The sequence below is a fragment of the Primulina huaijiensis genome, chromosome 16 (assembly GCF_012295235.1).
Source record: "Primulina huaijiensis isolate GDHJ02 chromosome 16, ASM1229523v2, whole genome shotgun sequence".
Classification (NCBI taxonomy): Eukaryota; Viridiplantae; Streptophyta; class Magnoliopsida; order Lamiales; family Gesneriaceae; genus Primulina; species Primulina huaijiensis.
The window spans coordinates 1,430,757-1,454,574 of NC_133321.1; the positions used below are offsets into that span (position 1 = coordinate 1,430,757).

A 23,818-nucleotide genomic window follows, 5' to 3' on the forward strand; every position below is an offset into this window, starting at 1 on the left:
AATTAGAATTGACAAAAATTAATAATAAAAACAATAAAAAAAAAAAAACATGGCAGGTTTCTTCTTGGTTTGGTCGACCAACAAAATTTTGGTCGACCAAGAAAATTAATGTTAGTCGACCAACTTAATTTTGGCCGACCAATTTTTCTGAGTGGACTATTAGATTTTCTCAAAATAGAATCTGTGTCGACCGAGAAGAAAAAGAAAAGGAGAATTAATTAAGTTAAAGAGTTTAATTGATAATCAAAAGTCAACTCTTTGTTTCTTAAAAAAAAATATGAGTCCTTGTTTTTTAAATACTTTCTCTCTCACTCCTACTTTTTTAATTGGCCCGAATTATGATCCGAGAGATTATGAAATGGTTTGTTGCCTGTGAAGTTTCGGGCAATGACATTCAAATAAATAAAATGCTTGGAGGAAGCGTAAGGCCATCTCCAATCATAAAATTTATTTTGGTGCAAATTTTACATTAAAATAGTACGATTTCTGCACCAAATACAACATTTACTTTACATATATTAATTATTATATTTTATTTAATATATTTAAATTATGACTAATGTTTTATTAATTTTTCTAAATGTATTTTTCTTTCGATTATTGTATTTGTATTTGTATTTGTATTTGAATTATGTGTTTCAAATTGCATTTGTATTTCAATTATCTTTTTCATTTTAGTTATGAATTGTATTGTTGCAGTAATTTTTTGTATTTATATTAAATTATATTAATTAAAAATCATTAAATCAAATTAGTTTTTAAATATTAATAATTAACATAAATAAATAAATAAATATTTTAAAACTCAACAATTATATTTTTTAAAATTTTTAGGATTAAATATCTAATTATTAAAATAAATATTATACTATTATTTTATAATATTTAGAATTTTTAATACAAATATTTATAATAAATACACATTTAAAAAAATAAAATTAAAAAATTAAAAAAATGACCCCTGCGCCAAATTTGGCGCGGGGGAGAGGCCCCATTGGAGCATTGAATGATGCGCACCATTTTGGCGCAGCGTTGGAGTTTCCCTGAGAGCAAAACATTGCAGTTAATTAATCGGATTAAAATCTTGATAACACCTTCTCAAAAACACAGAAATAATATAATATTTCAGTTTATATGTGTTCCCCTCGAGACGCATTGTGTACGTTTGAGCTTTTGTGTTAAGTTTAGTTATTTAAATTTTAAGGTTATGGCAGCAATTCTAGGGTGTTCCAACGAAGTCCACGATATTCGTAAATATGTATCACGTGAAAAATAATTATTTTTGAGCTACGCGATTTGTCTTGTGGTCAAATTATGTTTCGGGTTTGGAAGTCGGAGAACGTGTCCGGGGACCTCTCCAACTTCTTCGTGAGATTATGTTATGTTAGGGAGCACACATCCAATCCAAGGACTGTGGTGATCCCCGCCAGCCCAGTACCGTGGTTTAATTTGATCAAACGATTTATGTGTATGGGCCACTTATATTGAACAAAACTCTACATAAAAATATTTACGTTTATGATTATGCATAACAAGTATGAAAATATGATTTTATGATTTTTATGAAATTGTTTATACAGGAAAGTCGCGTTATGCAAATTTATGCTTATAATATTTTATGTACGAGCTAAGTTTAAATTGCATGGATTTTATTACATATTATTCGTTATTTACGGTTTATGCATGCTGAGTCATTAGACTCACTAAATTTGATCGATGCAGATGATGTAGAGGAGACGGGAGGTGGTGACCAGTGAGCTGGCTCGGGCCAGTGGCAGTGCAAACCCAAAGACCTTGTCGTTTAAGTTATATTATTACGCGCGTTTTTAAATTATTTACTCTGACTTTTTATTTATTAGTTTTTGTGGCAAGAAAATTAGATTTATGGTTTTTGTTAGACTATTTTTAAATTAAATTGGTTGTTTATAGATGTTGGTGATTTATTTTAAATGATGGAGTTTTAATAATAATTTTATTTTATTTTATTTTAGTATGATTGGTGACCGTTATTCTATTTTAAGAGTTATAATTTTAATAAATTATTTAATAAGAAAATTTTAAATTTTTCCGCAAATATTAAATTCGTAGTATTTTAAGATATGGTTCATCACAAATTATACCCTCGGATTTAAAGAAGGCAAAAAATTAGCTCTGGAGCATTATCCGAGCCAACAGTCTTGATTCGTTTCTAAAATTGAATGAGGATCAGTTTACGAAATTCTGGAAATATAGCGGTTGCTTCCTGATTTTGTTTTTAAAATATAAAACCAAGTAAAGCGTGAATGATCATCAACAATGGTGAGGATATATTTGTACCCCTCAATACTCAAGGTGTTAGACTGAGTTTTTGGATATGCACATCCCTACAAACCAGTCAACTTACATAAACGTTTTCGACTTATTAAACCATTGGATCAAACTAAGTCAACACATTCATAAAGAAATAAACTATATTGTGAACGGTAGATATCAGATTTTATGGTCGTTTGAATCAGTTTAAGGCGGACGAATCGAGGCTGTTTGTTTTTTCTCGTGTATGACATGTGTTGTCTGCTTGTAAAGTCATTTTGCGAAAATCTAACCGTCGTATTGGGCTCAAATTTGGACATAATATTCAAAACGTCGTGAGATACATTCTAGATGGCTGAGATCAAATTTAGAGCTTTGTGTCGACGAGAATTGTAACGCCCTAACCCGAGCCACTACTAAACAGACTAATAAACATGCAAAATTTAAACTTGATACAACAATTAAACAACGGAAACCAAATAACTTAATCATCTTACCATCCAACTAAAAACAGAATAATAATCTCAGTCTTAAATGTTAATACAACTATATCGAAAACATAATTTTACACGAGAATACGAGAAACCAAATAAAACCTTCACTGGATCACCACCGAAAACCCAACAGCTCTAGCCACTGCCATAGACGTCTAAACTGTTCAACCTAAGACCCGCCACATGGAATGCGGTGCGCAAGATGAAAACAAGGACGTGAGCGACAATCGCCCAATACGAGAATGTATAAATATACAAACTGGTATGATGCATGTGAAATGCAACATACTCGGATATCAATGATCAAGTCAAGAATTTCATGCTCAGTCTAGAGACGCATGAGTGTGTAGTCACTGATTTGCCTTGTACATGTTTTGGCTATCACACTCATCATCAAGACGTGGACCTACAATGTTCAAGGTCATCAGAGCTTGAGGGTCCCGTCGGACACTGTAGCTCTCGATGCCCATCCGTCCACAATACAGAACAGGGTTAAGCGACCCCAACAAACGAGGTATATCTCAAAAGATATCAGTCCCAAAATGATATGTCCTGCATAATATGACAAAGCAATAAAACATGTATGATGCAAAAGATAAATATGCAACATATAAGTTGGATATCTCGGTCAGTACATCACGTATCTCACTAAAACAATATGACAAAAAGTTTACTCGTCTGAACCTAGACAATACCAACATAATGAAATCACTATCAAGTCAGATCCTGAATTACCAAACATGCTTCAAAGTTCTTCCTAATCATCTTTAAACAACTATTTAAGGCTTTAGGATTATACCTGTGTCCGTCGTTAGCCCGTTGATGATGTCTCGATCTTCATGTCCCAGTTCACCGACCCCTACTCGAGTCGAAACTAGCTTCGAAGTTTCCCGACACTAAACTGCCCTAGAAAGAATAGCTGAGGGAAAGCAGTGTAAGAAACAAATGAAATCAGCTTTCATTTATAGGCTGCATCCTGACTAGTTCAGAAGATCCGAAATCAATCTTATCTGTCATGTGTTATAATCTCATTTGTCTAGTTGAATTTCTCAAGATAATGTAATCTGAAGTAGATTAGGTTGTCCATTTTCAATTCGGTGGATCCCAACATGTTGATCCCGAATTATCATTATTTAATAATACTTAATTAACAACTATTTAATTATCTCTTAATTAGTACTTCATTCAAAATAAAGATTCGGGTCATTACAGGATTAGGTTATGGAAAATAGACTTTTGGGTGAGATCTTTCAAATTATCTTCTTATTTCAAGATTGTGATATCTTCATAGTTATTTGTGATGGGGTATTGGTTGGCTTTGGTTGTGGACTAGTTGTAATCTCTTTATTCGTTATAATAGAGATTATTTTAGTGGACTCCGGTCCCGTGTATTTCATTGCACGTCGAGGAAGTTTTTCATAATAAAAATCGCTCGTGTTGTTTATTATGATTTGATTGTGCATGTTGATATTAGTTGCTCTATTTGATATTGTTTTTTGCTAGTTTCACACGAGAGTGATAATTTATTCCACTCCGTTATTGGTTAATCTGGTTTAATGGCAACACAATTTTCTTCATTTTTTAAGATTTTAAGTGAACATCAATTCGAACCCACGCCCATAACCTTGAACCATGCGATTTTAAGTGAACATCAATTTGGTTATCATACCCTTGCTGCTATGTAAAATAGATTCCAAAAGGTGAATCAGGATTTGTATGAGTTCTGTCATAAACAAGGAGGAAATTAAAATGAATACTGAATTAACTATACGGCCGGAAACATTGACAAACCTTTAAAAATCTTGTGTTCTCATTCAGAAACAAGTCTTCATTTCTTAAAATTAGATATATCTTTTAAAAATCACCTTATTACCTGAGAGTGATGATGCCATACCATCAATTGACAACCCCAATTAGAAAAAAAAAAGTTGCATGATTCAAATATTTATCTTTTCCAGTGTTCTAAATGGCAGTCGAGGCGGCCGCCGGCCCTCGACCACACCGCCTATGCATGAGACGGGTATTTTAGACGACCCAAGCTATACAGCGTTGGGGAGGCGGGTCGAGGCGGCGAGCAGACGAGTAAACAAGATTTTTAAGTTGTAGTCAACAATTTTAAAAACATAGTCAACAATTTTGAATCCGATGATGAGAGGATCACGGATGTAGTAGATAGTGCATATGTAGATGATTTGGAAGATTAGTTATGTTTAATCTACTACTTAGTCTAATGATGGCTAATTGATTGAAACTATGAAAAAACTTACTTTTTTTGTAAAAGTAATTATATTACTTTGTTAACATAATAACATTAATATGATGATGAATCTTTATTAATTACACATTATCTAGATGATATTATATTGTATGAAGCTTCTTTGTACTTAAACATTATTTAATTGCACATTTTACATAAAAAAATGATGATCTATGATTATCTATATTGCAAGATTATCTATAAAAAAAAATTACTTTAAAAAATTCAACTGCCGAGCACCTCCTAGGCAGCCGAGGATGTAGGCGGTCACTGACCGCCCTACCACCGCCTCCCACCATTTACAACGTTGATCTTTTCTAAATTTCCTTTAAAAGTATATATCAAATGAAAGGACAAACTGATGTTGTAGAGCCCAAATTCAATACACGTAAAACACAAGCATTTAATTAAATTGTTAAATCATTTATTTAATTTTAAATTGATTTATAGCGATGCATGATCTATTTAATTGCATCATTTTAAATTAATTATGTTTATGTGATGCACGTTAAAATGTTTTCTTGAGTTTCATTTTTCAGGCAATTATTCGATGCGGGATCGAGGAAAAAAGATCGGCGACAATTTTGGTAATTTTAAAATGTGGTATTTTATTTTAAGTTAGGATTGGGACATTTTAACTGATTTATCTAATTTAATTATTAGGTGATTTTTTGATTTTTAAACTTTTAAAGATGTGACGCTTGTGCATTTTATTTTAAATTAAGATATTTTAGAAAGTTAGTATTAGATTAGTATTATTTTATTACTAATTAATTTCCTAAGCATGATTACTAATTAGACAATTAATTATTTAATTAAGCTATTTCCCTACACACTAAAACGCACTTTTACACACACACACACATCATTTCATTCCATTCCTTTCAATTTTTAAGAGTAAAAGTTTAAGATTCTTATATCATTCAGCAGCCGCCCCTCTCCTTCAAATTTTTCTAGCAAGTTTTCATCACTTTTCTTCAAAAAAATCGTGCCACGTTCGTTCCGGATCAACCTCGCATCTTTCCCGCTTCAATATTGTCAGTTCGGTAATTTTAAATATCAAAAGACATGTATATTCTATTATTCTTGCGTCGATCTTGTCATATTATGTGTAGTGATATTTATTATACGTAAAAATCCATGTATGATGTACAAAGTTTGAGCGGAAACTTGTTGGATCGATTTTTGGATCTAAAACTCGAAATTTGATGTCATTTTAATTACTGCGACTTTTCGGTCGATTTTCTGGAAAAACTTTCAACATATAAAATGTAGAACTTTTCGATACCTTCGATTTGACAGTAAATTCGAAATATTTGAATAAGAAATGAGTGAGTTATGATCGTTTTCGTGGAACTGCTCAAACTGCGTTTTCCTGAAAAATACGTTATTGATGTGTTCTTGAAGTTTTATTATTGCCGGTTTCGTTGGGGATTGACAGGTGTTCGCCGCTGCGTTTAAGTATGCTGAGTATGATGTTGGGATGGTTTTTGGTGTGTCGGTTCGCATCGATAGGCACTTGTTTGCATTAGAAGTCGTAGGATGCGTTTTGGTGTCAAATGTCATGTTCACGGATTGGGTTGCGTTATTTGTGATGCGTAGTTGTTTTGGGGCGTTTGTTTGAGTTTGAATAAGTGTCATAGCATCCTAGGATGGGTCTCGAGGCATTGGTTCACGGTCCGTATGATCGAGTTAGGAGGAATAAGCCATAAGTGTAGTGTTTCTCCGTTTGTTTACAATTCCAGCACCTACACGGACCCTTAACCGGACCCTGACACGGGGTCAATACCCTTTTTCCTTCAAAGTGCGAAATTCCAGCATCTACCCGGACCCTTACACGGGGTCCGTGTACTCCTTTAAAAAAATTATTAAATTTTAGAGATTGTTTTGAGGTTTGATGTCATGATTTAGTACGATTATTAAACGAGGTCGAATCCCGAGAGATTTAGAACATCATAAGGAAATTTGTCATTTTTCGGTTTGAGCATGACTATACGTCTAAGCTATGAAAAATAAGTGTTTGAACTAATGTTAGTATGTGCAGGAGTGACCCCAAGCGAGATCCAACGAATCCCTCGACGCCAAGAAAGTATGTTCGACGTGCAAAAGAAAATATGTTTATGTTTTTGAGGTATGCAAAATGTCTTGTGACCAAATTATGAACGGGTTTGGAAGTTGGTGAACGTGGCCGAGGACCTCTCCACCCCAGTAAAGCATTACCGGGTTTAGATCAAGATTGAAAAGCGGTAAAGCATGACCAGGGACCAATCCACCCGATAAAGCATGACCGGGGATCTCATGTATGTGGCTGTGGATTTTCCCTGTCAGTCCAGTACTGTGGTTTAGTCTGATCAGACGCATTTATATATGGGTCACTTGCTTTGAAACATATCTCTACGTAAAATGATGTTATGTATGCTCAAATATGTATGATGCAAGTATGTTTAAGAAAAGTTTTATGATGATGGCACGTCTACGCTTATGCTACTACGTTCATATTTCAAGTATGTTTATGTTATTACGTTCAAGTTTCAAGTATGTAAGCCCTACTTTAAATATGCATGTGATTTTATTATATAGTACTTGCTATCTCCAGTTTATACATGTTGAGTCTTTAGACTCAGTAGACTTTATCGATGCAGGTGAGGATGAATTTGAGGAGACGAGAGGTGCGGACCAATGAGCCGGCTTGGACTGAGCAGGAGGCTAAACCCGAGGACCGCCCATGTTTTTAAGAAATTATGCAATGTTTCAAATACTCTGATTTCACGTTATTGTTTACGATATTTAAACAAGTGTTTTTAGAAAACTTTATTTGTGATATTTTCATTGCAAATATTTTGGATGAACAGTTTATTGATCGTCGTAATTTGAAAGTTTATTTTTTAATTAAGAAAATTTTTAATTTTTCCGTAAATTTTAAGTTGTTTAAAAGTTACGGTACGTTACAGATGTGATCATCACCAAGATTACTGAGCAAAATAATGAAGGAAAGTTTGAGGTTGCTGATTCTTACCAATTGGGCACTGCCATTCAAGGTTAATGAAGATTAATTAGATGGAAATTTCAAGAAATTCAAGATATGGAAAGATTATGTTTGTGATGTGATCAACATAAATCAAAGCTGAATCACTTGATCAACACAAAAAACAAAAACTCTTTCTTCCTCACAAAATACTCTAATTTATAAACCATCTCAACTTAAACATAAATATAATTCATGTAACCACTGAACAATTACTTTCACAATTAAAGATATAAACAAATTTATAGGATTAAAATTGCAGTTTTCCAAAAAAAAATAAGCCAAAATATGAATTTCATAAAAGGTTTAGGGGGCCAACCAACAATGGCTCCACTTCAAGGAAAAAAACACCATGCTAAATCATTTACATGTCCAACTTAGCATATTGCAAGGTGAAACACCAATATGCCTCAAGAGTAGTTATAAAAATATTAACAAATAGAAGTCCAATCTTACTGGTCAGCATGTGAATGTCAACAAGCCACATATAGATCTAAGAGATCAAAACATTCAAGCCCATTGGAATCAAAAGTAATAGGGATGATTCTTACTAAATAAGAAATAAAAAAACTTACCTTAAGTACATTGTGCCGAAAGCAGTCCATCATCTTCAAAATTGAACCAGCTTAGAGTAATAACTAGATACAAATTGCAAGTTTCCCCATATATTCATCGCTAACCCCATAATCAAGGCTAAGCTCTCTCATAGGAGGGATATTTTCCAGAGCAAACAGCATGAGGTGAGGAAATGACACATTATTGTGATCATACAACACAAGTTGAACCATAACATTCGGACATGAACTGTGGCTCACGTAGCATGCTAAGTTCCTCATTCTTGATACATCCATGGCAAAATCCAAAGGAGGGACTGCTGGATATTCTGGACGAACATAGTCGGAAAATACTTTTGATAAATCACCCCATTCAGTCCATCTGTCAGCAAAGCGACTCGGGTAAATTAAACTATCACCATTCATAGTGAAAATCTGAACTTGCTCACGAGTGAGAACAACTCCAGCATACTCACAAATAAAGGAGCCAGCTTGGATCACGTCCAACGATCTAACACCCCAACCAGTCTCTCTCGACCTAAACACTTCAAATCGATTCTTAAGACCCTTTTGGCTCACACGATTCTGGCAACCAGGGGGGCAGCTACAATTTGGGCCACACTCAAAAATCAATGGCTTTCCCCTCACCAGAATCCCATGCATATCATATGCAAACTCACCTCCATTTTTCATTGCACAAAAGCAATCGTTCAAACATGCCCCAACGCATTTACATCCAGTGATTCCAGTCTTATTCCCATAAGTAGATACATATGAAGGGAAGATCGTCGTTGTCAAATATTCAAAACGTAGAGGGTCATGGTCCTCATCAATATCATTAAAGAAAAACACAGGAAAACTCTCCTTGTTCTTCGATAAATCCAGTGTCACATAACCCTTAGGCCGCACATCCAATGGCTTAATCCTCAAATTATATGCAAACTTAATCACATTACTCCCCATTTCCACCTGATTCTCAATCCTGACTAGCTTAAACTTAAAAATACCAAACCCCGACTTCCCCACATCGAACCAAGTCTCAACAATTCTATACAAACCATCATAAACATAAATTTTACCACTCACACCACCCCCGAACTTCAAACCACGGATAACCCTTACCTCAATTCCATAGTTCATGCTCCTCTCCAGTGCCAAATTCCCACATTCTAATTTCTGATGCGCAACCTGCTTCCCATTCTTGTCCTGTCCACCGTGGCCCGTGTATATAACAACATCCCCAGAATCTTCATCATCCTCATAACCTCCCGAAACAATAACACTGGTCGCAATAGGCTCCCCGTTCGAGCTATGGCTAGCTGGCACATAATCAATCCCAGCCTGTGGCTGCCCGTGCAATCCCAAAACACACAATTCCATCCTAAAATAAAATACATCCCCAATCATCACTCCAGGTATATCACCCACTATCCGTTTATCGCGATTCAACCACAATCCTTGCCCTCGCATCAATGCCGCAGCTTTTAAGTCCGCCCTCGTCCGCTTATTCAGAAAGAGCCCGTTATCAACATTCTTGTGCTTTTCATCTCCAACAACAGCAAACACCCGTAACGAATCGTAGAGACTCCGGGTTTTACGAATTAACTCGCGATAGTACCTCTGATCTTCGGATTTCATATCAGTGACCCGAACGAGTTCAGCAGACCGCTGCTCATACTTACGGGTGCAGGGAGCGATAGCGTTCGAGAGGTGGGATTCAGGCTCCGGGACTGGGACCAACGCCAGATAATCCGGGTCGGAGTCGGGTAGGACAGAACAGTATCCATTTTCTTCTGGGCGTTGTGCGAAGGCAGAGCGGAACAGCTCAGAAATGCGGGAAAACTCAGAGAACACATCGGAGGTGGCGGGAGGGGACTGGGGAGGTGGTGTGGACATGGGTGGAGGAGGCGCCGGTGGAAATGATTCATCCATAAATTCCAGCTTTGGTTCAATTTTGGGTACAATTTTAGGGGCTGCAGGGTCTGGACAGAGATTCAAATCATGAAATTGAACCGTAGAATTCGAACTCATTCCGAATTTTCTTCAGGGTTCGTGAAATTCTCTTGCAAGAATCGTAAAGAATTAAGATCCGAGAGATTATGAAATGGTTTGTTGCCTGTGAAGTTTCGGGCAATGACATTCAAATAAATAAAATGCTTGGGAGGATGTGTAAGAGCAAAACACTGTAATTAATTAATCGGATTAAAATATGGATAACAGCTTCTCAAAAACACAGAAATAATCTAATATTTCAGTTTATATTTGTTCCCCTTGAGACGCATTGCACGCGTATCAAATGGATTAGGTAAAAATTTGTGTGAGATAGTTTCACGAGTCGTATTTTGTGAGACAGATCTCTTATTTGGATCATCGATAAAAAAATATTACCTTATATTCTAAGAGTATTACTTTTTATTGTGAATATCGATAGGGTTGACTCGTTTCAAAGATAAAGATTCGTGAGATCGTCTCACAAGAGACCTACTCTAAAGATTATATGTTAGGTCTAAATATTTAATCAATTTCCCAATAAAAAAATTTGTTAATATTTTATTTAACGTAACACGGACTTGCACGTGTATTAAAAGCTATACAATAAATCTAAAAATGTAACTGATTTCTTAAAAAAATATAAGTAATTAATAATTTATCTTATATCAGTTCCAGTGACACACCCACCCCTTGTGTATTAAAGATTAGGTCATCCACAATAAGAAAGATATTTCTTTCAAATATTTGTGGACCTCTTAATACACATCATCAATCAAATATTTTTCTACTCAAATATCTCATATTTCACAATCAAATATCTCACCAACCAAATATTTATGAGTCACACTGTCACTTTAATTAATATTTTATTTTCATTTAAATAAAATCATTTCACCACTTTAATTACTTTCATCTAGTATTTAGTATTATAAATTAAGGTAGATACATAAATTGCATGAAGATAGATAAACAAATTAAAAAATAATAATAATAAGAGTAGGTCGAGCTCTTCACACTTGGGTCGAGCTCGACCCAAGTGTGAGCTCTTCACAAGCTCTTCATTTTGTGAAGAGCTTGGGTCGATGTACGCGCACATCTCAAGCTTCACGCTGGCTTAAAAAAATTAAAAAAATTTGCAATATTCGGTTACAAATTTGTAACCGAATATTGTTGTGGCACACAAATCAATGGTGTGCAGTGGTAGAGAGGATATTTGGATGACATGTCTTGGATTATATCCACCATTATGGATGTTCTTATATGATAAGTTTAAAACTGTAATTAAATTATTTTAAAAAATAATTAATAAAAAAATTTTAATTATCTGATATTTTATTTTAGTTTTATTAAGATTATATTTTATATTATTTTGTGCACGTGCGTTGTGTTGAGCGTAGGTTAATTATTTTTTCTTAATATTATTAACTAGCGTATATTAAATATTATATGGTAAGTCTAAAAATGTAACTATTTTTTTAAAAATAAACGTAATTAATTTAAAAAACAATTGTTGGAGCACTGTTTTCTCGTATCCAAGTCGCAACAGAAGTTTAAAATTTTCAATTTTGACGTTCAAAACATTCTTTGGGCATCATATAATTGAAAACATTCATAGATTATTTAGATTTTTTTAGCTTTGTGTATTTAACGTTGGACATCAAACAAGTTCGGGATTAGCATAGTTGATAATTCTTGTAAATCCCTACGAATGGATCTCCTTCCTTTGATCGCCTAATCAAGTCCATGATCGTAGACTTTGTTCATCGTGTAGACTGCACTAAAAATCTTACACAAATTTGCGTTGAGTTTGGATCACCTAAATTCCAGAAATCTGACAGTGATGAGGTCGTGGAAGTGGCCGAAATTGTCTTGTGAAAATTGGGGTGGCCGAATTTTGTGATGGAAGAGAGGAGAAAATCTTTAGAAAAAATTTTATCTACCAAAATCTTTAAGTAAATCTTGTGTTATTTCATATAATCTTTAATAAAATATTTGTAGACTTTGATTTCTGATCACATCAAAAATTTCTCTCATATTAGGACTTATAATTTTAATCACAGTAGGATTCTTATTTTCATTAATTAACTAAAATTCTCATGTTTTATATATCATGCAAAGTCAACTACCCGTAGATTTCAGACTCTGATATGAATCTAATTGGGTGTAACGTGCTAATGGTTGGAAGTAAGAGATTCAAGGAAGCATTGAATGGACTCATGAGCAATCAAGAAGAGCTTTTTAACAAGGTGTCAAGTCTCAAAGGGTTCGAGATGCATGGAAGTAAGTTTGTGGGCCATAAGATCGTTGTTCAAGTGTTAATTGATGAGGATGACAGAAGCCTTCGTGCTAGGGCGGTCTTTTCTCGCACCCCAATGCATATAACGCCAAAACATCACCCGCACCCGAGGGAGCCGCGCTAGGGCGGTCGAGTTCCGCGGCCCAGCAAGAGGCTGGCGCTACGGCGGTCCAGTTTCTGCGCCCTAGTTACTGTTCCAGACTGCGAAATTCAGAACCCTCCGCGTTAGGTGATGAAACTTAAAATTAATAATTTATTATATGTAAAAACCTGTATTTTAAATTTAAGTTTCATTAAAATTATAAAATTATGTTATTTTAGTTTTGTTTGTTTATATTTAAATGTCTTACTAAATATGTTTTATTTTCAAGTTTTCTATATGTTGGTAAAATAATGATAACTCAAGCTACAAAATTCAAATTGAGGTGATTCAAACATGTTTGGAATCCTTGAAAAAGTATCTACAACTTTACAGAAGACATGAATGCCTAAAAAATTCATTAAGATCAAATTGTGTAAATATTAAGAAGATGACATATTTACTTTTACTATAATCAGCTTATAATAAAAAAAATCATAACTATTTCAATATTTAGCCAAATGAGGTGAACCAAAAGGCCATATTCATCTAAAGACAATTCACTACATGTTTGCTATTTTGAGCAAGTCAAATGCAGAAATTAAATTCGTGGATCATAGCATTCAAAGAAGGGCCATGGAATTGAAGTTGGAAGAGACAAAAACTACTATTATAACTATATGATATTAATAAAATTTTTGATATTTTCTCTCATTTGACCTATAAATAGAGATCTTGTGTTAGCTTGAGGAGTATCATATCTCATTGTAATATAAAGTGTGTGTGTATTAGTGTGGAAATAAAAGTTTTAAGTTCCAATATATTTTCTTTCACTTTCCCAACTATGAATGATGATTTTAGTGTTGATTAAAAGTAAGTTCATGGCAAACTAAAGCTAATATGTCAAGGTGAATAGGATGAATTCTTGGTGAAGTAAGATTGTTTATATTTTTTATATTCTTTCTAATATCTTTTCATTTAGCTAACTTCTTTTTATTGTAGGTATAAAAATGAATTATTTGTTGTTATCAATTTACATCAAATGCTTGGTACCATTGAAGTGATTATCTTGATTTGCTGTTTAATTTTGATACAATAAAAAATTCATCAATTATTATTATTATTATTATTATTATTATTATTATTATTATTATTATTATTATTATTATTATTATTTAATTAAAACATATATTTCATTTAGACAATAGTGTGACTCTGTCGGTTGTTCTAAATACAATATTGTGATTTAATACTAACATCTAACAACTAAAATTTACTTTATTGTAATTAACATCTACCTTATTGCAACTAACTTTTACTTTCCACATCTAACTTTTATTTCGCATCTAACTTTTACTTTACCGCAACTAACTTATTAAATCATATATTTCATTTAGGCGATAGCGTGGCTCTGTCGGTTGTTCTAAATGAAATATAATGATTTAATTTAACATTTACTTTATGCAATTTTATATTTATACAGTCATATTTATAATCATAGGTACCATATATAAAATATCGGTTAATTCGATATTTTTTATAGTAAGAACTATATTATATTATGTATGTGTTTAAATATTTAATTTTCTTTTTCTTTGAACCATTATTTATGGTGATTTCCTTTGTTTTACTTTTAGTTAAACAATATTACATAAGTCAAGAATAAATCCTTGACACGAAAAGGGACAAAAACCCTAGCGCCTCTACTCAAAAGTGTTCGGCCCCTCACCAAAACAACCAAGGTTTGACTCCAACAAGGGGTCATCTTCACTCCTGTCCTAAACAACCCTCTGACACAAGAATTCGGCAGCCCCTTGCACAAGGACATGAAAAACGTGAGTTGCACACAAGACATACGCATGTACGTGTCAAAACCTTTGCAAAAACGATGCTATGAGATGCACCAACGAAATTTCATGCAAAAACATAAAAAAAAACAGCATATAAACATGGTGTAAATGATGAGAAAGAAGATACATGGCGTGCTTTAGCGTTTATATGATCAAAATCTTGAAGATACGCGTGTGGGGACGTGAAACGGAGACGCGGAAGAGACTTTTCTTCGGAGACTAAAGGGGTCCGTGACTTTGCTGGTGTTGCTACTGAAACTCACGAGAGAGAGGCTGCTGAAAGGTGGAGTGGGCGGCTGCTATGAGGAGATTAGGTTTAGGGTTGCTTAATGGAGTTTTTTAAATATTTTAATTAAACACTAATGTGCCCTAATATTAAAATTAAGTGATAAAAAAGGTTTGAGCACATTAAGCTTAAAAATAAACCCATCGAGCCCAAAAAAAACTCCCGAAACATATTTCGTTTATGTACATTTTTGAAAATATTGTCCGAGCCCTCAAAAAGTCTCCCGATTCGATAAAATTTGCGTACCGATTAAAAATATGATCTACGAGTAAAAATACACACCAAGACACAATTTTCAAAAACCACCCTTAAAACACTTCAAATTAATTAATTAAAATTAATCATTCAATAAAAATATTTTTCCTGATAATCTCCGGTCTCCATTCCTCGTTCGAACACGAAATGCAACTTAAAACCCTAATGCATAAAACTTTAAAATAATCATGAAATAAACTCTAACCATTTAATAATCATGCATTAAATGTATAAAAATCCTTAAACACATCTTTTAAAATAAAATCCTAGATTGCATGCATCCAGGATACGTAGATCGAATTTTCTGTACCTTACAATACTATTTTCTACCTTGGAATTTAAAATCTTGGGGTTTGAGCATGTCAAGGAATTATATGTGCTAGATGAGGATTTTAATGGTGTGTTTTTAAAAACATGTATGTATGGTCTACATGATAAATTCTATTTGCATAATGATTTTCTTGTTTAGAGAAGATATGTTGTCATCCCTAAATCATTAAATTCATTTATAAAAAATAATATTTTGATTATGCATGTCAAATAATTTGTGGTAAAAATATAATATTATACAATATTTTTTTACATTTTATTTTTTCTCCCATCAATTAAAAATAATAATTTTAATCTAAAATTTTTAAAAAAATTTACTTTATTCTCAAATTTTTCTGCTAGGATAATCCGCTAGAAATAATAATTTTTGTATTGACTTGTCAACTCTCCTGTCCTTTCAACTCCTTTTTCCCAAATATTTATAAATGGGCCACTTGATTCCATCTCTCCACGTGTTGCCATTTCATTGGCTGATTCACAACATCAGAAATTTCTTTGTTCCCCATTCTTATTTACATCATTTGATTTATTTTACTGTATATTTATACAAAAATCTGAGGATTCCTATTCCCAATTTCGATTTCGAGAGATTGAATCCGCCATTGTTTTTCTCCAAGTTTTGGCAGGGAGAATGGATAATCTTCCGCTCGATTCGTTTGATGGGAATGGCTGGTGTGACTTGATCGATTACGGCGAACTCCTGGATGGCGTCGCGCCCGCGGATCTTTGTTGGAAAAGCCCTCAGATTCAGCTGCAAAGGTGGGTGATTTGTTGGATTCTGTGTTCATCGAATGGGTTTGTGTTGTCTCTTGTTTTGGATTTATGGAGCTGCTAATTTATTCATGTTTTTTTTTTTTTTTTTTTTTTGGGTTTTGTTTTTTTTTTTTGTTTTTTTTTTTTTTTTTATATTTTATCGTCAGTGCGATGGTTTCGTATGCCGTAATGGTTGTGGTTATTTTCTAGATATTTATGTTATATATTTAGGGATTTCTAAGTCTGAGATGAACCAACAAATTCAAGGAGCGGGCTTGGTGTTAAAGTTCCATATTTTAGAAAATTATGGTTTATTTAGTTGAGGGGGCCACCATTCTGCTTGCCTTGCTGATCTGAGCCCGGATTATTTTTCAATGGTTGAAAAATTGAAGGATTTTTGTGATTTATTGTTTTTATTAGTCTAACAGATGGAAAGTCAGATTTTAGGCAATGTGAAAGGAGTGGAATTTTTCAAAATCTGTAGTTCAATTCTAGGGAAGGTTTGAAATTGAATTAAGTAACGGAAAATTGATTATATCTGGGACAAATTACTTCTAGCTGACGTATCAAAACCAATTAAATGGAGGAACGTTTTTGGTACACCGCAACTAAGGGGGCTCAAATGGTTTTGGCCCCATAATAGAGATGAGAGAATTAATTGAGAACCGAAATAGAGGTGTTAAAAATTCTAGTGATGATCTGGTGGTTTTTCGTCCTATCCCAATCTTCAAGTCGTTCGATAGACACTGTCGGAGTCATCTTTCTCTCGTGCAGGTTTTAAAATATGTCGAGTAAAATGATATGCTAAAGCTTTCGTCCAGTCAAAAAACTCTTCATACCTTGAACTAACTTGTGGTTTGATCCAGTCTAGACGCTGGTAATTGAATTCAGAAGATCATTTTTTTCCATCAGATGATAGAATGTTGAACAAACATGTTCATATTATTATTGACCGAATCAGACAAATCAACGATAGTGTTTTAAATGAAAACAGTGACAGAAGAGAGGTACTTGAACAAAACAGGGAGATTCAGAAAGGCTTGGATCTCATTTTATGAACAAAAGATTGTATATCTGATAGTTACAAAAGGAAGTAAATTTATTATACAATATAATTGAGATTACGAAAGTGAAGAACTATACAATTACAATGAAATCACAATAATCAGCGGTCAATGATTCTAGAATCCCAATGATTACGTCAATAAAACCCTGATGATTATGCTAATAGAGATTTTTGTTGGCTTTACTGTCATTTAACCCTAAATTGTAGGTTAAGGAAAAATCTTGCAAAATGTTGGTCTTGATATGATTGATTATTTTGTTGCAGTGCTGCTGTGGCGACTGATGTCTCCAGTGGTGGTAGTTTTTCTCAAGTTAACGAATGTACTAGGAAGAGGTAACTATGAATAGTTGTTTCTATTTTTAGTAAGGCTCATGTTGTTATGTTTCATGTGTTGAGAAGCTGACTGATGACCTTTTATACATATGTTTTTCATTAAATTTTAACAAAATTCACTGGATAATCATTCTCTTCCCTATTGTTAGGGCCTAAAACCTTTTTTGTCCTTCTTTCTTGCAATTTGCCAAAAAGATACATTGATTTATAAATTTTAGATGTTTTTAGTTCCCAACACTAAAACTATCGGAAAAGGGTGTGTGTACTGCGCGTTCCCAATATCTTCCCAAAATTAGTTAATTCTTTAAACAAGATAACCAAAAATATTTTGGCTCCCTCTTCTGTTAGTTTTTAACGATGAATTACCATTGGGGAACAAAAATGTCTAAAATCGATAAGTTCAGAGACCTTTTTTAGCACATCCCTAACAAAAGAGACCAAAAAGATTTTGACCCTATACAATATGAATGAAAAAAAGTGATACGTGATTTCAGTTGAATAGAATTCAACTGAGTTTTGCAGATCTGAAATACAATCTCTTCTCCATGTGATATTGAATAATTTAATCTTGTTTTACTGATATCCGTACAAGCTTCCACTTTCTCAAATTAAAAACCTTGAGTGAAATAATTTTAGTGTGCGAAAACATGAAATAAAATCTTTTGAGTCGAAATTCATGGATTGGTTTGATTTATTTTACCATGATGTGATTGAAACCATGCCTTTTTATTGATATTAAAAATCAAAAGGGATCATAGGTTGCTTGTTTATTGATTAGGTTATTTTTAATTGTTTGGGTGTTATACTGCTGTGCAGGGGACGCACCGAACCATGCGTTGGTGGAGAAACTAAAGCATGCCGTGAGAAAATGAGGAGAGAAAAATTGAATGATAGGTAAAAATACTATCTTTCCCTATTGTCATTTAACGTTGTTTCGCTAAACGATGACGATGTGTGTGCTACCATGTTTACTTCCTCTTGAAAAATCATAATTATAATTGTGGCAGTCCTTTATTTTAAATAGAGTTAATTCAAGAAAATGGGAATATTAATATATTAACATTTACAATATTGTTGATCCTGCAGGTTTGCGGAGCTGTCAGCTATATTGGAACCTGGAAGACCTATGAAAACAGACAAATTAGCCATTATCGGTGATACTATAAGAACTCTAGGCCAGCTAAAAACTGAATCCCAAGAGTACAGTGAGATGAATGAAAAGCTTTTGGAAGAAATCAAAACTTTGAAGGTTAGAGATGATAGTTGTGTTGCATACTAACCATGAATGTGAATTTTGATTCCCTTAATTGTCTTCAAATGCTTTGAAAAGACTGATAAAGAAAGCCTCCCCTCGAAAATTTTGTAGTGTAGGGTATTGAAGCATTGAGAAAGCTTTGCTTTATGGAAAAAGAATACCGATTATGCATATTTTATACAGTATCCTTAACGTCTTGAACATGTATTGATAGGTTCTGTTAAAACACTATCTTAATCTTATTCTGTAGTGTGAATTATGTATAAACCAAACCCCCTATGTGATGCTTACAAACCAATGAGGTAAAATCCCAGTTTGTTTTTAAATTTATAGTTGCAACCTCGTTGCATTTTTAATAATTACACTAATTTTTCAAATGTCTATGCAAGAAATATCCTGAAATTAGAATTTTCAAAGCCGAAAGTATCATTATGGATATAGCAAAAACTTAAATATAGTTATTTTCTTCCTTGCTCCAATCTCTCTATAAATAGATTTGGAACTTTTGGGATGTTATGAGGGGAAAAATATTTATGTTTTTATCATATTTAGAATGTTATTTCAACTTTGGAGAATTTTAATTTGGTGTAATTTCATGAATAAGCGTGTACGAAGCACACATCCCACAAAAATTCGCCAATTTGGCGTTCAAACTATCAATTCAAGAATTTAGGTAATTGATTTTTTGCAGGTTTAGCCTCTTCAACACTACATGCGACTTATATGCAATTTATCCAAAATTATCATTGTGATCATGTGGATGAAAATGTTATATTTAGGTCCTTTTGAGCCCTGTGTTCTAATTTCTGTTTTTGTGCAGGCTGAGAAAAATGAACTTCGTGAAGAGAAACTGGTGCTCAAGGCTGATAAAGAAAGGATTGAACAGCAGTTGAAAAGCATGGCTGTTCCATCTACTGGGTTCATGCCTCCTCACCCACCGGTTTATCAGGCTGGGGCAAACAAAATGCCAATGTTTCCTGGATACAGTTTCGTCCCGATGTGGCATTATTTACCACCCAATACGTGCGACACGTCTCAAGATTCTACACTCCGGCCACCTGCTGCTTGATGTTTACAGAAATTGCTTCTACCAGTTGTCTGCTGCCCCATCTGGATTGAGAATCAACTTTGGCTTGCAGAAGTTGCTTATTGTATGGACTATGGAATCCATCTCGTCGTCACTATTGGGGAATAATCTTCTCTCATGCTTGTAAATATCATCTTCTTGCGAAGCTGGTTTATCTTCTTTAAATACTCTTATTAATCTGTTATTTATTTAGAAATTATAATCAGTGTTGGCTAGTGGCTGCATATCAACATTTGGGACAAAATGGATGACATTTTTGGGATCCTGCGTTCAAATCTTTTTGTTTTTATTACATCTCTTTTTCTTTTCAACAAAGTTTCGTTGGCCAATTTCAAGGCCAAACATTAGATGTTAAAATGGTGTTTCGTGTTTTCTGAATTTTTCAGCAAAAAAAGAAGAAAAAGGATTGGGGCAGCCATGTATGTACCTTATATCTGCTGTTTGCATAATATTTTTCCTGTTGACAAAATCATCAACATGAACTGGTGTATCATATACACCAGCGTACACTCAATTGTGTTTCCTACCAGCCTACTGTTGGTGCAATATTTTAAGAATAATGCTATAGGTACAACCAAAATATCGTACAATGATATGTATAACAATAATATCGTGATATTTTGCTATTATATCGTGGGATTTTGTTATTATTTCGTGAGATTTTGTATTGAATTTATCGTGAGATTTTGATAAATGAAATGTTTGTATTGAATTTTTTGTGTTGTAAGTATTGTTGTATGAATTTGGTTGTACATGTAGCATTACTCATATTTTAATTAGGCCCAAGAATAAACAAACCCAAGTCCAAAAGTAAAAAACAAAACACATTAGTAATTTAAATTGATTTGAGTGAGTCAAAGGGCGTGCGAATAGGAGGACATCGTGGAACGTAAAGGAAGAGATCATGGGAGAGTGGAGAAGAAAACGCACGCAACCGCACAGTGAAGAAAATGAAGGGATCGGCAAACACAGGAGAATCTCTACAAAGAACTCAACTCTACACAGACAAATTCTGCAAAAAACTCTGTGCTAAATTTTCAATCTTCAAGCAATAGTCTTCAAGTTTTTCCAGTATATTTTTTAGCACTCTACGTGTTCTCGTTTTTAGATTTCAACAACAAGTTATTATATTTTTCAAGTTTTGATGAATTCCTACAGTTTTGTAAATTCAAAATCATGTCAGGGGTTTATTTGCATCAATTTCCAATAGTTTTCTTTATTTTGGCATTGCATTTGTTTTAGGAGACTAGAACTGACGGTCGAATTTAGAATTCACGTCGCATGAGTTTTTAGAAGTTAGATTTTATCATTTTCACACAAATCGGTGCAACTTCGCACCTGACACGCCCGCAAATTTCAATATTGTGCAAAAACCTACTTAGTTTGAAGACTCGTTGCGTGGAAAGCTGAAATCCTAAGAGTAACTCTTGCCCAACTCGAGCTACTTACGAAGCTTTATCGAACTGTAAATAGATGATGCAAACTCCATTCATTACTTGATTATATACAACTGCCGATCGAGAAACTCTCCCTCGTCATATTTATTGTAATCAAGCTATTCAAAACGTTGGACAACTCAGTTGGCCTCAAATAATTAACCACATCTTGAATGTTTGTTAAATGTTTAAATAATGAAAACAGGTCGTGCACTAAATTCCATGATATTGGCTTTAATTAGTCAATAATTCAAAGTGCAGGCCGGACAATTACTTCTTCATGACAAATAAATACAGTTGTTCTTACTTACAAAGAACATTACAAAGAAATAAAGAAAGATAACTGCGAAAATGGCTACTTGCATAGGTAAGAGAACATCAAGTGATATAGGAAAAATTTCATTCTGCAGACAACAGGAGCAAAGAAATTTTAAAGTTTAAATATGTAAATTATAATTTTTTTGCTTTAAGATTAGTTGAATGTCATCATGACTAATGCATACATATACGAGTTAGTGTCATTGAAACGGAGTTGTATATTATGCTATTTGTTTGCAATATTGGTAAGAAATTGAAACGTCTCTTCTTTTTTAGTTTTAAAATACTACTAATTTTTTATTTTTTCATAAACTTTTTCTTCTAAACTTCCATAACCATCCAACATAAATAAACTAATAAAAATCAATAAATCGTCAACCATAAAATCGTATGTCAATTTAAAAGAAAACTCAACCTCTAATCTTCAAACCAAAGCATGAAATCTTTATAAAATAAATCCTCGACTTTATTTAAAAACTTTAAGCTTAAATCTTGTAGTGCGAAAAATAAAAGTCACTCGTGAGTGTATTATTGGATCCGATCCACTCAAGCGTCAGCGCTTCCCTCAATATCATCATTACCTGCACTCATTCAAACATAATGAGTCTAATGATTCAACACATTCTAACCGTAAATAACAAGTAATATATATACAAACACATGCATATAAAAAGCATACTTTTATTTAAAATAAACTAGTATAAAACTTGTAAGCGTAAATAAATCATAAATCATTAAATCATAAACTCTTTCATCATTGTGTATCATTTTGGGTGAAATTTGATCTTTGAAAGTGACTATCTTTTATCATATCATCATGTGGTCGATTGATCAGTCAATATACACCAAGTACCCGGGGGCGGGACATCGGCAAGTCTCGTCACTAGGCCGTGGCCAAATATGAAAATACGATCGTTGGGCTCCCTCTGAGGCCTGCTTCCATAAACGAGCTCCTTCTAGGACCTTTTCCTTCACGATATTCTCATAAATTTGTAAGTTCACCGTTCTTTCTTAAACAGATCCTCCACATATCTTTCATGTCACAGTTAATTCGCATCATTCAAAATATTTTTCTTTTCTTTTTATTATAAAATATTGTATTCTTCAAAAGTCGTAAAATATCATTTTTCGGGAAAATCGTTTAGCCTTAGTATATATCGTAAAAATATCGTATTTTCATCATAAACATTTTAAAATATCATTTATCATGTATTATGATTCCTCGGGATATTGTCAGATCTTTCGAACTACAGTGACGTAAAATGAGTATTTTACCCCTGAACCCCGATCTTCTCAATTTTGATTTTTCCTTGACTCGAACCTATCCCGAACCATCATATAAGCTTAAATTTGACTTCTAATGTTTTTCTTAGGTGTAAATCCGAGTATTTCGATTTAATGACTTAATATCTGAACCGTGAAGCGTTTCGAACACGAATAATTTCAAAACTTAATGTTTTTGTCCCTAATTTTAAACATAAAATTTCATCCCTAAACCATCCCAGTGAGTCATGAACTATCTCCGTGAACCACGGTTCGAGCCCCATTCTCCCAAACCAAGTCGTGCGCACCTATTCTATCGAGCCACCCTCGAGCCCTCTTGGACCAGACCTTGACCAGATCCTATCTTATCCTCTTGGATCCTCACCGACCAGCCCAGACCAGCGCACCAGCCCCACGCTCCCTGTAGCCAGCCGCCCACACGCACGCTCATAGGACTCCTAGGGCTCGTGGCTTCTCTCTTTTAAGACCCACGAGTCCGGCGCCTAGGAGGCCAATTAATCCTACCGGTCTCGGCCTGCACAGGGCCTGGCCAAGCCTTGGTCAGCCCTGGTGCGGCCCCTCCCCTTAACCGAGCCACAC

The 23,818-nt window shown here is 34.0% G+C and overlaps 2 protein-coding genes across 3 annotated transcripts; one reads left to right on the forward strand and one right to left on the reverse strand.

Moving 5' to 3' along the window:
• Window positions 1-2,767: 2,767 nt before the first annotated feature.
• Window positions 2,768-10,813, reverse strand: LOC140960744 (histone-lysine N-methyltransferase family member SUVH9-like). 2 transcript variants are annotated; one of them, XM_073418999.1, is made up of 3 exons: window positions 8,641-10,813; window positions 3,583-3,702; window positions 2,768-3,335 (listed from the first exon to the last, which is right to left on the reverse strand). In XM_073418999.1, the coding sequence occupies exon 1, from the start codon at window positions 10,648-10,650 to the stop codon at window positions 8,704-8,706; it is 1,947 nt and encodes a 648-aa protein (XP_073275100.1). In that variant the 5' UTR covers window positions 10,651-10,813; the 3' UTR covers window positions 2,768-3,335; window positions 3,583-3,702; window positions 8,641-8,703. The 2 variants fall into 2 exon arrangements, with proteins under 2 accessions (XP_073275100.1, XP_073275098.1); XM_073418997.1 differs by lacking the exon at window positions 2,768-3,335 and having other exon boundaries at window positions 3,405-3,702.
• Window positions 10,814-16,236: 5,423 nt separating this feature from the next.
• LOC140960838 (transcription factor bHLH104-like) lies at window positions 16,237-20,465 on the forward strand. Its single transcript, XM_073419137.1, has 5 exons — window positions 16,237-16,466; window positions 17,791-17,859; window positions 18,676-18,753; window positions 18,946-19,108; window positions 19,935-20,465. The coding sequence occupies exons 1-5, from the start codon at window positions 16,339-16,341 to the stop codon at window positions 20,181-20,183; spliced, it is 687 nt and encodes a 228-aa protein (XP_073275238.1). The 5' UTR covers window positions 16,237-16,338; the 3' UTR covers window positions 20,184-20,465.
• The last annotated feature ends 3,353 nt before the right edge of the window (window positions 20,466-23,818 follow it).

What these genes read in the sequence shown, in the direction of transcription:
- LOC140960744 (XM_073418999.1), bottom strand. Translation starts at nt 10,650, where the DNA reads ATGAGTTCGAATTCTACGGTTCAATTTCATGATTTGAATCTCTGTCCA.
- LOC140960838 (XM_073419137.1), top strand. Translation starts at nt 16,339, where the DNA reads ATGGATAATCTTCCGCTCGATTCGTTTGATGGGAATGGCTGGTGTGAC. An exon ending in CCTCAGATTCAGCTGCAAAG is followed by an intron (nt 16,467 to 17,790) that starts GTGGGTGATTTG and finishes ATTTTGTTGCAG; the next exon opens with TGCTGCTGTGGCGACTGATG. An exon ending in AGAGAAAAATTGAATGATAG is followed by an intron (nt 18,754 to 18,945) that starts GTAAAAATACTA and finishes TTGATCCTGCAG; the next exon opens with GTTTGCGGAGCTGTCAGCTA.